This window comes from Porites lutea, chromosome 4, assembly GCF_958299795.1.
Source record: "Porites lutea chromosome 4, jaPorLute2.1, whole genome shotgun sequence".
In the NCBI taxonomy this organism is placed as follows: domain Eukaryota; kingdom Metazoa; phylum Cnidaria; class Anthozoa; order Scleractinia; family Poritidae; genus Porites; species Porites lutea.
The window spans coordinates 45,495,057-45,508,196 of record NC_133204.1 but is presented as its reverse complement, the minus strand read 5'-3'; the positions used below and the strand labels follow the sequence as shown (position 1 = coordinate 45,508,196).

General features: G+C 38.8%; 1 protein-coding gene across 1 annotated transcript; it reads right to left on the bottom strand.

Annotated features, from left to right (window-relative positions):
- Positions 1-959: 959 nt before the first annotated feature.
- On the bottom strand, positions 960-11,369 carry LOC140935885 (WD repeat domain 54-like). The gene is made up of 8 exons (XM_073385460.1): positions 11,022-11,369; positions 8,557-8,619; positions 7,218-7,281; positions 5,719-5,775; positions 5,072-5,279; positions 3,085-3,247; positions 1,312-1,377; positions 960-1,204 (listed from the first exon to the last, which is right to left on the bottom strand). Exons 1-8 carry the CDS (start codon positions 11,238-11,240, stop codon positions 1,073-1,075), a joined length of 972 nt encoding a protein of 323 aa, XP_073241561.1. The 5' UTR covers positions 11,241-11,369; the 3' UTR covers positions 960-1,072.
- Between the last annotated feature and the right edge of the window lie 1,771 nt (positions 11,370-13,140).

Genomic DNA, 13,140 nt, shown 5'->3' with positions numbered 1-13,140 from the left:
TTTTCTAATTACCTGTCGTTTACTTTTCACTACTTCTACAATAAAATAAGTATTTTTACGTCATTTTCATCTATAAGAATTGTTTTGAGCTGTTTTTTCTATTTTGAGAAATCCTCGAGTTGAAATTGACGTTTGCCGTTTGTCGTAAACGTGACTCTTAATCTCTCCATACAATAAGAGATAGGAACCCACAACAGTTTCACTAACAGTTTATTAATGTCTTTCCACGCACGTTATAATAAATAAATGAACAGTTAAGTTGTGTTGAAGAAGGTGTGATAACCAAATACAAATTAAAGAATAAAAAAAATAATGAACAACTTCCACACCCCAATAAAGTATCTAACCAGTTTTAGGCTGCGTTCGCACGGAACCGGACGAATTTTTGACCGGTTGAAAATTTGTGCGTTCAGGTGTTCCGCTCACACGGGAATTTAGAAGCCTAGCCACCTGCTACCCGTTCAAAAATTTGAATGCCAAAGTCGAGGTCAAATTCTTAATCAGTATGGTCAAAAATTTGACTGGCGCGGTGTGAACACTATCATCGTCGAAATTTTGGAATGCATTAATTCTTGTAATTCAGCTGAAAGGCACATTTTTTTATGTTGGGGCCGGGTGAATTCTAAAGTACTGTATCTAATTTAAGAAAAAGAAAAAGAAAACATTTGTCTTGGTTTACTTCCTCCATTTAACATGAAGAAGTTTTACTTCGTAGTCATGTAATGACGCCAAAGTTGTCGTTTTGCTTATTAAAACCTACTTTTTTTCATTCTCGTTTCCGTCGCCGTTACGTAAGCTCCCTAGGTGCATAAGGACTAGCTCAGCCCGAAAACTACACTATTTTTCTAATCAAAAAATAAAAAGATGACTACGTGTTTAGTAACTCGCCGTTCTCCGAACCTTGCTACTCGACAATTGAAAACATCCTACATTTGTGTAGAAATGACACTAATTTCCATTCAAGTAAAACGAATGCTTTTATGAATAAAATATAACTCAATGATTCACAGATTGACACAGAGAACATATCTCCTAATTTTGTGATGTTCGAGTAAGATTATTGGCGAATGTATTACTGTTTGGTGAACATTACTATCTCTGATAAATCATAGCCGGTTACTCCGAATGTGTCGCCAGAAAGGTCCACAAATTTTGCTCCACACAATTGGACATCTGAGATAGACTGCTGAAATACCATTTCCATCTGCAAAGGAAGATATATAAAGGTCAAAAAGCTTAGAAAAACAGCAAAGAAGGAAAGTTTATAGGGGTTCAACAGACAATCCGGGTAAATGTCTTAAAGAAACTTACTGTTGGTTTGTCTTCTGTAGAAAGCTTCCATACTCTTACAAAACTGTCTTCAGATGCAGAAACAAGCTGCAAAAACAAAAGCCTTTAACAAGTGTCTAAGGTAAAGCAGCATTTCTTAGTAAGGATGGCTGTGTAAGACTGGAATCATCCACATGACCACTAATTAACCGTTTCATGGATATTCTCAGCAGTAACCTGAGAAAAAAGTCGACATTTTGCGACGTTACTACTTCGAACCACTGTTTCCCCGCGAAATGAAACAAGTGGTGGCGTCGCGAGAGGTTGGCTACTATTTGTAGGCTATTTCATGGTCAGAACTACAACTTATCTAACCCGAACTAGTATTTTGTGCTTAATATAGTTAGCGGGTTTATATTTATTAAAAGCAAAGAAACACCCAAGTCTCTTAAATCTTAGTAATCTTGTAACCCTGTCGCTACTTAATAAAAGCGACCAAAGAAAAAATTCACAAAAGAATCAAATTCATTTCTGTTCTGAAATCTTAAAACATGAATAAATGGTGATATGCAAAAGTTCTACTAAAGAGGATCACTTGAAGTGGAGACATAATAGGATTTTGTCCACAGATTTTGAAAATAAAGTAGCCTGCAAAACAGACGCTTTTTTCACCGCTGTTGAGCACGAACGGGCGTGGAGCGCGAGACACGCGCGACGGGCGAGAGCGCGATAAAATAGGCGCGGAAAAATTGCGCCTTTTTCGTGCGTCCCTCCCATCGCATGTGTCTCGCTCTCTACGCCCGCTTCGCGCATACCTTCGCTTGCCTAAAAAACATGGAAAAATAACACCTTTTCTGCAGGCTAAGTAAAAGTAACAAATAACCTCACATTACGTTGGCCTTGCAGTGAAATGGTTTAACAGTGGTCTCAATGTGTTAGATTTGCTATTCCATAACTCTTACAGTGTATTATACAAATACTGATTGAGGATTGCAGGCCTGCAAATCAGTTTTCTTTTTAAAAGGGACGTAAGTCGGGTAAACCCACATCGAAGTTTTATACTAGGAGGCCCCGCCCATAATCCAACCCCTTACCTATTTTCGTAAATCTTCTACTGACAAATGGTGCCCTTTGAAATACCTAGTTTTAACTGCGTTAAGTGTTCCGTCTTTTAAATACCAATAAATCACTAAACCAGAAAGTTTTCTTGCCTCTTTCACATATATGAAATGCATCTGTTAGCACCTTTTAGTCCTTTTACAGACTCAAATGACAGATTTCCCCACCCTTTCATATACTTTAAATGTGGCTAAATATCATTTAGGCAAAGTTAAACTCGAGCGAGTTGGCCAGCAGTCTTCTCCCACTTCAGTATGTGACCTACGGGGCGGCCCGCGGGGAATTGCAGGGCTCCTTGTGTGCCCTTTTGCTAGTGTTGCTTTGCATTGTAGCTTTGCTTGCTGATCGTAGCGGATCATTTTTAGCCTTCTTGCGAATCATTGCGGATTCTCCCTACCCTTTCATATATCTGAAGCCTGAAAAAGATACCCATTTCGGGTGGAGCCTCCATGTACCGTATAGGCCATTATAGGGAGTACCCCAGCCCCCCTCCTTGGGGGCAGGGCAAACCAAAAAATTAGTGGGACCTATGTTAACTTCAAACTACTATGCAAATCTACAAAATGACAATCCTTAGTATTTGGTCTGTCCAGTCATCATGCCCATTAAGGATTTTGTTAGACATAGGGAAGTTTTCCTCAGAAATATCTGTCCTATTACTAATGGTTATTTGAAGCTCTGAAATCAAAGTCTTACCAGCCTGGCTTCTGTGCATATATCCATTGCATTGATCCAGCGTGCATGAGCACATGCCTCGATAAGCAGTGAACCAGTTGAAGCACCAAACACTCTTATGTGACCGGTTCCAAAACCTCCAATGATAAAGTCCTTTAGCAAGCAAACAGACGAACAAGGAAATCTAACCAAAATAAAAATTTTAAAGGACATATTTGATCGGAGATCATTTGTGTTTACAGTAACACTTTCAAGCATAGCCCATTGGGCACACAATCACATCAGAACATGAAATGATCATACAGACAGGGAACTCAAAATAACTTGGCAAAGTGGATATTATCTTGTAATAATAACCTGCTTGTAAATTAGTATTTGTTTAAAATGACAATGTCGCGTGCAAGCAAGCTCTCCAGTTATGTCAAGCGAAGTGAGCCGTGAGAGAACGGGCCAATGAGCGAGGGGAAGAGGAAAATGCTTGTGTCTCCTTTCACGTGCGCTCTCGCACAACTTCTCGCGACTCCCCCTAAAGGAGAACTTGCTTGCAGGCTAATGACATTGCTGATCCTTTTATAACCTGAGGAGTTCCACTTGTCTCTGTTAATGTTTAAGTTATGTGTTTGTCTTTAACAATTTATTTCAAATTGTCTCTCTTAGCCTGTAAAAACAGCTGTTTTTCCTCACTCCTCACTGCTAAGGATGTTTTGCCAGGAGTAACGTCTGTGCTTCAGCAACAGAAATTCCACACTGATGATGTAATTCAATGTTTACATAATAAATCTAGTAGTCATGGGGTTCCAAAATATAAATTTGTTCGATTCTGTGTTTCTCCTAGTCGATTATGGTAAAGTTTTGTGTTATTCTCCAAACAAGCTGCAGCAAAAGTCAAATGCTTTTTCTAAAGAAGAATATATTCCACAATACCGACTGTTTTGTAGTAGATTTATTGTCTTTACATTTGACTTTTGTGACCAGTTGTCTTTTGTCTGTCGTCTATAAACAATAGCTAAGACAATATGCCTATGACATCAACCAATCAGAGTTCCTGAACAGATTCTGTACAGAATTTTTGTCATCAGTATGGAAATTCTGTTGCTGAGATGCAGACATCCCTTATGGCAGAATGTCTCAAGTTGCCAGGAGTGAGCAACACCAGCTGTTTTCACAGGCTATGCCTCTCTTTGTCGACTAGTATAAAAGTACCAACAACAACACATTGCTGAAGGTGCATAAGTTAAACAGTATACTCGTATACCAGCAACTGGGAATTAGGACATTCTGAGTTGCTTCATACTACAAAAAGAGCAGTGAGAACTGACAAAGACTTAAGAAGTAAGCCTACAATGTACAAGAAAGCTTTCCTTGGGAGAAGTTATGGTGAGAGGTGTGCAAAGAAAGGTGCAGCTCACACTTGTGTGACCTTCAACTCAATATTTCCAAACAGAGAGCTTGCTTTTATGCTACAGGCTAATGTGAGAGTCTCAATGGGGTTAACTGTCAGCTGTCCAATGGCCTTAAAATTAATCGTCAGCCATCGAAACAGGTATTTTTTTTACAATCTCCCATCAAAAATGCAGATTAATATTAACCACCAAAAAGTTTCAAAGGTTTTTCAAATCTCACTATTCAGCTGATCTTCACGGATGTCTGGCTCCTGAAGAAACTCTAAACTGGAAAAATCAGTTCCCATGTTCTTAAAAACACTCTCTCTAGACATGGCAATACAACTTGCTTATATCTGAAAAGATTTTGATATTAAGTGATTTAAAGGCCAAGAAAACCTCCAAAACACAACAGTCAATATTAATTTACACCAAAGTTAATATTTTATTGAACTCTTGGGCTAAATTTCCATAAATGATAACTGTCAACCATCAAAGTTACAACCCCATTGGACCCTTTAGTGTGTGTGATGCCACTTTGAAGTCATCATCCTCACACACTGCCTTTAACCATCCTCTAAACTGTTTGAACTGTTTACTATTCTTTGCCACAAAACAATACTAACCCTTTTCCTTCAATTTTAATAATCTCTGTAAAATGGCCCCCTGATTGCCAAAGAATAATATTTCCCTCTTCATCTGTAGATGCCATACGACTGCCTTGTGATTCCAGCTCACATATCGCTACCTTGTGCGCAGTAAGAGTCTCTTGAAGTTTAACTGCTGTCCCACGAGGAGGGATATCAAACACCATAATTGCACCCTCTGATGTACCTGAAAAGCATTTGAAAATTTGCTGTAGTTGATAGCCTCCCATGCAATTGTTTCTAACTAGGGCCTGTTTACATGGAGGTGGGGGGTGTCAGGTAGGCGAGGTAACCCTCTTAGGTAGGTAAAAAAATGACCAGTGTTTATATGCAATCTTACAAAGCTTAAGTATACCTAACTGCTCTAGGTCCAGAACCAAATTGCTTTTATTAGAAATGCTTGGAAAGATTCTTTGTACTGCACAGGTTGTGCATCAGTGGAGTCTTTGGGCATAAAAACTGAGTATCTTACAAGTGGCACAAGGATTGTGGTTTTGTATTGGTCCAAAGTGCTTGAAGCATAGCAAGACAACACCACCAATAATGAACAAAATATAGTCACCTTCTATCAAAATCAAAATTAAAACCATTTACCTTAAAACTGAACAGATTACAGCATAGCTTACCAACACAAATGTACTTCTCTCCAGCTGCACAAATGCCTCTTGCAAAATGAGAATAAACTGTGTAAAAATGGACCAGAGTAGTAAAATCAGATTACTCTCTCTGTCTCTAAGATAGGCTCTACTTGGACTGGCACTAAGCATCCACCTCAGAGACATTTTCTAAGGAGGTGAATATTAAGTAAATTTCATAGAAAAAGGGCTCAAAAATAGTTCTGTATGGTCATCCAGGACAAGTACAGTACAGAACTGAAAATTTTCTTGCTGGGCAAGTAACTTTTTAGGCTGCGGTCACTTTCCGATGAAAAAGGGTTCAGGAAAGTCAACTTGTAACTTGATCATGAACAACAGGGCTATTTATACGAGGAAAAATAAGATGCACCTTTCATTAGACACGTCCTAAATAAGACGCGTCTTACCAAAGAACAAGTGTTAGGAGCTGTTCTCAGATAAGACGCCTCTTAGCTAAATTTCAAACGAAATGTGCTGTTTATATGGGATAGTTTTCCTCTTATTTAGGTTGCGTCTTATGTAAGAGGGGTGTTATTTTTCCTTTTATAAATGGCCCTATTGACACTGAGCAAGCAGAATGTGAGCAGGCTGGAGTCCCTGGGGGGAGGGGGTGGCACTCGTCCAAAATTTGCATATAGGTGAGCCGCTGAGGGTTTGAAACCCTGACCTATGCGCAAAAAAGTTGTAAAATACATGCCCTGTTTAGGACGATACCCTCAATTTTATTACCCTGTTTAGGACAAAGGACACAATGCACACCGTCTTGTTTTAAAGCCATTTATTGGCAATTTCAGGAGAGCAAATTCATGTTCTTAGTCAAACTGTATACTTGAAGTACAAACAAATTTCATCTAGTAAATCAGATCAATCGTGCAGGCAATACCCTGTTAACAGACTCACACAAAATTATGTACCCAGTTTAGGATAGACTCACTTGAAATTATATGCTCTGTTTAGGACAAGTCAGAAAAAAAATCTTACCCTATCCAGCAGCACATCCCTGTATAGGCCATATAAGGGAGTACATCCCCCAAGGCTGGAGTTAAAGTATTTTTCAAGCCCCAAGAGAGACAAAGAAATGAACTGAGGAATTGCATGGAACACTGATCTAGCTCTTAATGTTTGTTTTAGGAAAGTATACATCTTTGTGGTATACTGTAATCCCAATTTAATATACTCCTGTTGAAACAGAAACCTGTAACCTTCATTTTCTGGGGTCTAGCGAAGCTTTTCAAATTACTTTTTGTATCCAAGACTCAAAAAATATTAACATGTTTTTAGTTTTCTTTCAAGAAAGACATGAACATTCTGTTCAAAATATCCAGTCCCTCAAAACTTCCATCCCTTTTGTCTGTGCAACGAGTTGTAAAAAATTGTCACAAAGAACTGCTCTTTTCAAGGATCCAGATTGAGGAATACAACAAGAAAAAAGCCTTAAAAATCTGGTTATCTTATGGAGCTTTAAAACAATATTCCAGGTTTAAACATACCTCCCTCCTTAGACTCTCCAAGTGCTTGCCAAAATATCATAATTGATCCATCGGTTTCAAACATCTAAACAAAAATTGAAAGCAAACAAGTAACTATCACCACATTTTTGTTTAACTACATTATCCACTTAAAGGTAAGGGTCACCTAAAATTCACTAAAACTGTGAACTTTAAAGAGACGACAATGGTTTGTTAGCTTTTTTTTAGTACCTCACTTTGAATGCTGAGGAAAGGGGGTAGAGTTCTATCTATCTCAGGAAGAACAGAAAACTTGTTGTGTCAGTTAAAATTTTATAAACATAAAAAAGCGAAGTGTGTACTTTAATTGGTCACTTTCCAATTTATCATTGCCTACTTGCTCACAGTAAACCCCTGAGGGGAAGGCAGTACTCCCTGTAATAGCCTATACAGGGAGGCTCCACCCAAAAGGGGTACCTTTTTCAACCTTCAGGTATATGAAAGGATTGGGATTTCACTAGTTCAGGTATATAAAAACGTAGGAAAATAATAATTTAAAAATGACATAATTATTATGTCATTTTGGTCGTAAAAAGGCAAAAAAGGACTAACAGATACATTTTATGGCTGAGTGTGAAAAAGTTGAGAAAACTTTCTGGTTTTGTGGTTTATTCATATTTTAAAGAGAGTGAATTTACAGCAGTTACAAAAGAATGGAAAGTTCTGAGCTAAGTATGTGAAAGGGGTACAATTTGCCAATAGAGGGTATATGAAGGGGGTTCCCAGGGTTGTCGCTAAGATTTCAAGTTGCCGGGTAAATACAACAAGTAGGTGGGGAATCAAACGGCTAGAGATTTCTTATGGTTCTATTTTTCTTCTATTTTCCAATAAAAGTAGCCGGGGGCCACTCTCTTAGTAGCAGGGGAAAATCCCCGGCCCCAGGCTCTTGATGACAACCCTGGGTTCCTTTTCTGTCAAAAATGGTATATAAAAGGGTAACGGGGTGGACCTTGGGGTGGAGCCTTCCCGTATAAAACTTTGTTGAGTATCCCCCCAGGTAGTAAACAAACACAAAAGCTAGTGTCCACTTAAGAAGCTAGAGATGCATGCTCTTGTCTACACCTTGAGCAACTCTTAGGCAAATCAATCAGTCGTGATTAGCAACTTCCCACGTGCATCTATAACTCAACGGTTGCATGCTGTTTGTTACTTATTTCTTAAAATGCCACCTGCATTATGTGACATTGCTGTCAATAAGGTGGGATCATTTGCTATTAAAAGTTTAAGTCCTGGCTAAGTTGGTAGAACAATAAAACATTGACCACACAGTAAAATTTAAAATTAAAAACTAAAAAAAAAATTGTCACTTAGTTGTTATTACCTGAGCACCCTTCACAGAGGTGATAACCAAAATTTTCCGCTCTGGTAACTCACACCATTTTGCCTGTAAAGTTAATGAATTTATAGCTGTGTAAGTAAAATTTATATTTTCTATAATTATCCCCCATTAGTTTCAGCACTTTTGCTAAGCTAGAAGTTTGCCTATATTTCTATGTCTTGACAAATTTGAATTTCGCATACAAAATAATAATAGTTCATAATATGCAAAACAGTATCGAAACATGTATGTGGTAATTTATGCACCGAATTTGGGCCACCTGTGTTAATTGTAACTAGATAATACAGTAAGGGAATCTAGTGGAACCAGCAAGCAGCTGTTTATAATCATATTCTCCCCCAAAACAATTACATGTCCATGAGGTAGATGATCTCAACTGTTGGTTCAACATAATCACTGATTAAGTTTAACGAGAGATTCAAGCAAAATATTCAGGTTCTATTCTGATTGAGTTAGAAAACCTTTGCTTGACAAAATGGTAAGAATCTTTGAGGTCAAGCTTTAGCCAAATGTCTACATGTACCAGCACACACAGGGATCCATATTAGCAGTGGTCAGGTAGCCCAACTATGTGAGAGCTTCCTCGTCGAGTCTCCTATTTTGTATCTAGCCTTCTTCAAAACTATTTTAGCTGCTTTATTCAGGACTTTTGGTCTTCCCCTTCGTTTCTTGCCTTCAAAACTTCCATTTCTCCATGATCATTTTACCACCCAACATTCGAATTTTTCCAGTTTTTTAAGCAGTTTCTACAACAGATAGGCCAGTAAATCGAAGTATACATGCTTATGCTCTCACGTGACTGAACTTTTTTGCGTTAAGGGAGTTTATCCTTCTTGATATTCACAACAAAATAAGGAAGGAGTTCAAGCAATTCGGGCTATGAAATACAAAAAATATGTGGCTGGGAAAAAAAAACGCGCATGGGCACCTTTGGTGTGGAAGTACACAAATCGAATATTCGAGTCAAAAGATGGCACCATCAGTATGAAAATAGTGAATTAGATTGAAACACACAACGTTTCTTCAAATGATTTGCTTACCAAGTCCAATCTTACTGAAATACAGACTTATAAAGTAGAGGAACGAACTTTTGGGACACCCTCTACACTGGACAACTTATTTTTGAGAAATTTTTGAATTTAACATCCAAGACCTCACCTGAGGTTTGGCTTTCTGCCAACCATAAAAGCTGATTAAGCAACTGGGGTTATGCTCTTTGGGGCCACAGTTTTAGTTAAAACTGTGGCCCCAAAGTTTTCTTGCGCCTTGCATAAAAATCTCACAGCTGCGCCTGTTCCTTTTCGTAAATCCGGCCAAACCTTCAATGTTTGTGTCCATCATTATTTTTAGTCATATTATGGCTTAAATACAGGCGTTTAGTATTTTATTGTAAATCTACGTTAGTTAGACGAAACACGTAGGAGGATAAACAAGTTTAACAGCAACAGATCGCAGAGTGCTGCTCACTAGTTTAGTTTTAAAATTTTTTAAAAATAAACAAACGTGATTGAAGTGTTCCCGAACCTGGAAAATGTATCTGTGGAGTATTGCAAATCCACTGAGGGCAAATGCAAAAATACACTGCCAAGTCACAATTTCCAAACATTCTCCCACATTTAAAATGATAACATCCTTAAATAAGGACACTCTTGAGACACAGATTGTGTTGTTCTGTGCTGGTCATTGCCTTTATTATGACTATGAAGCAATGATTACCAGTAAAAACAATTTAGCCAGGGCAAGTTTTTAACATATCTGCCAAACTGACCACTTGAAAAAATACTAATGTGGTAACAAAGTAATGGCAGTAGCAGGTTCAAGATAGAGAGGGAAAGTCCTTGCACTGACTTCCTGCTAAGAACAGGTGATACTCATGTTTTGTTAGGCTGAACAATTCTGCATGTACCATTTCATTGCTTATGTTTAAATGGACATTCCAAAATGCAAAATTTGGAGGTGACAAGCGATTACCATTCAAATACTAGAAATTAAAAAAAAAAAATAACTATTTCAATTTAGAAAACGGCAACAAAAATTCAACTAAGTAATAATATATACATATTTTTACTTACTTCCCAATGCATTTCGTTTAAATTTGAAAGAAAAACTAACTGTAAAGACATCTATCAAAATCGGAGAAACAAACAAAACGCCCGCTTAACTCAGTAGATCTAGACAGTCTTACCACCGGTAACTATCAAAAGTAAAGTTATGTGCTGTTGATTTGCATGGATTAAGCTTACGCTTTAGAGTTTAGCCGTGAACCTCTCGATTTTTTGTAACAGAAGTGTTTGTTTTGTCTAATAAGCCATAATTCTATGCGACTCTGAATCTGATCCGATCCCAATTTCAAGCGCTTATTTATTCAACGATTCTCGAATATATTTTCATCACGGGAGACTGAATGAACATAATAGTTTGACTGCATAAACAGCCAGCTCACTTACTTGTAACACAGCAGAACTACTATGAGCTCCTTCTCCTTTACAAGAGACTTGTTTCTGATTTACGGCGCTTCCCTTCGTAACGTTGGTAATGCAAACAAACGCCTTGTGAACGACACCGTAAGTCACCGACTCTTTCTCCCTTGACGACAAAACCGTCAGATTATTGCAGAGCGAGGATGCACTGCCTTTAATACTCACTGAAGTATCGCGCACAAACATTCTAGTGGAGAAAATCCTTGCAGTCGAAGAGCTTTTACAGGACAAATAAGCTCTAATAACCGGACGAGAAATCCGGGGGATCAGAGAACAAAACCAAGCTGTGTGAGCAGGTGTCAAAAGCCCCCAGGCGTCTCCAAGAGTATCGGTCGTACCGGTGCTAGGTACCAGGCCTACATCGAAGTCCGGGGTCCGGGGGGCTTCTCACTAGTGAGGAAGATTTGCCACCGTCGGAGGAATGAGAAGCTGGCGTTTCGAGAGCTAGCCCTTAGTCAGAGCGAGTTTTTCAGGGTTATATACATACAGGGAGGCTCCACCCCGAGGTCCAACCCCTTCAGGGCCCCCTTACTTAAAGCTCGTTTCGATCATTTTATCGAAATTGTTGTTCAGTTTCACTGCTAGCTCGTATCGAAACGACCAGTTTCAATACCCTTAGCCTGCGTAGCAAGCGTTTCTGTGCGGTTTAGGAGGGGAGGAGAAAGGCGTGTTTTTCTCTCTCTCCCCGCCTCGTCTCACCTTTCTCGCGTGGGGTGATTTTCACGCGCGGTCGCGTTTCGCTCGCTCTACTATCCCTGAGGAAAAATGGGGACTACTCGTAGTCTAATGAACGAACGGACGATGAGTACTCTCGCGCCTCAACCTAACCCTAATCTTCTCTGACCCCCAAAACACATAAAAAGTGACTGGGTGCGAGTCTCACACCCCACTGACAAACTCTTGCTTCTCCATTAAACGCGAATGTAATATGCCCTTTTCAAAAATACAATAATACTCTTGAACTTCCCTCCAAAACTTTGCATAAGCATTTTTTTCAACTCCTGTTGTGACCAAGAGGACAAAGTTAAACGTATAATCCGAATTGGAAACTTTGTTCGTAGTACTTTCCCTAAAAGTACAAAGGGAGACAAATGAAGAATTCTGGTCACGTCGAGGGTTCTTCACTGATACTAACGCATCTCCACCATGATGAAATAATCCTCTTGCTTAGTTGTCTAGAATGTCAATACCAAAAGAGTACCAAAAGGCTATAATCTCATCTGCGTTAATGTATTCCTGCGTACGCAAAAAGGGGTTTATTTGGTATGCCCAATACTACTAACCTACCTCCTATAAACTCCTCTATTGTTTGAGATTTCCCCGCTACAAGTCATTTCCCTAGCTGTTTGTTTATCGCTCTTGTTATTTTACTACAGTCGAGGCTCTCGTAAGCGACCACTTCGGAAATTCGAAAAAGTGGTCGTAACTGGAGCTGGTCGCTTACGAGAATGAGCGACCGCATGATAAAACAATAGAGGGTAGTCGCTAACGAGAGATTCAAAACCTCATTAAGAATTCAAAACGAAAAAATAAAAGTAATTTTTTGAATAATGTTTAATGAGTGTCTTTGTATCTGATATTGGGTGCGTTCGATTAGGAAATCCGGATTTAGATTTTCAAAATCTAAATCCGAATTTCCCAATCGAACGCACCCATAGAAACGGCTAGACTTTACATCCAAGTTTTTAAAGACCATTAGCGCAGTGTGCAATTTCATAGTACTGATTTGTATGAATAATACTCTGAGTGGTCGCTTACGAGAGCGTAAAAACAAAGGAAAAGAGCAGCTGAGTAATCCTAAAAGTGGTCGCGGTCGCTTACGGGAGCGCTCACTTACGAGCGCTTTTCATTACAATGTTTAAAAAACGGGGTTTCACAATGGTGGTCGTAACTAGAGTTGGTCGTTAACGAGAGTGGTCGTAAGGAGAGCTTCGACTGTACTACATGAAAAAAAGAAGCATTAGACCAGAACGTCTCCTTTAAAAGTGATAATATTGTCACAGACAACGTAACTACACTTGATGTGATAATTTAAATCTTATTATTCAATATATATATTTTTATTGAACCGCATATATCGTCACTA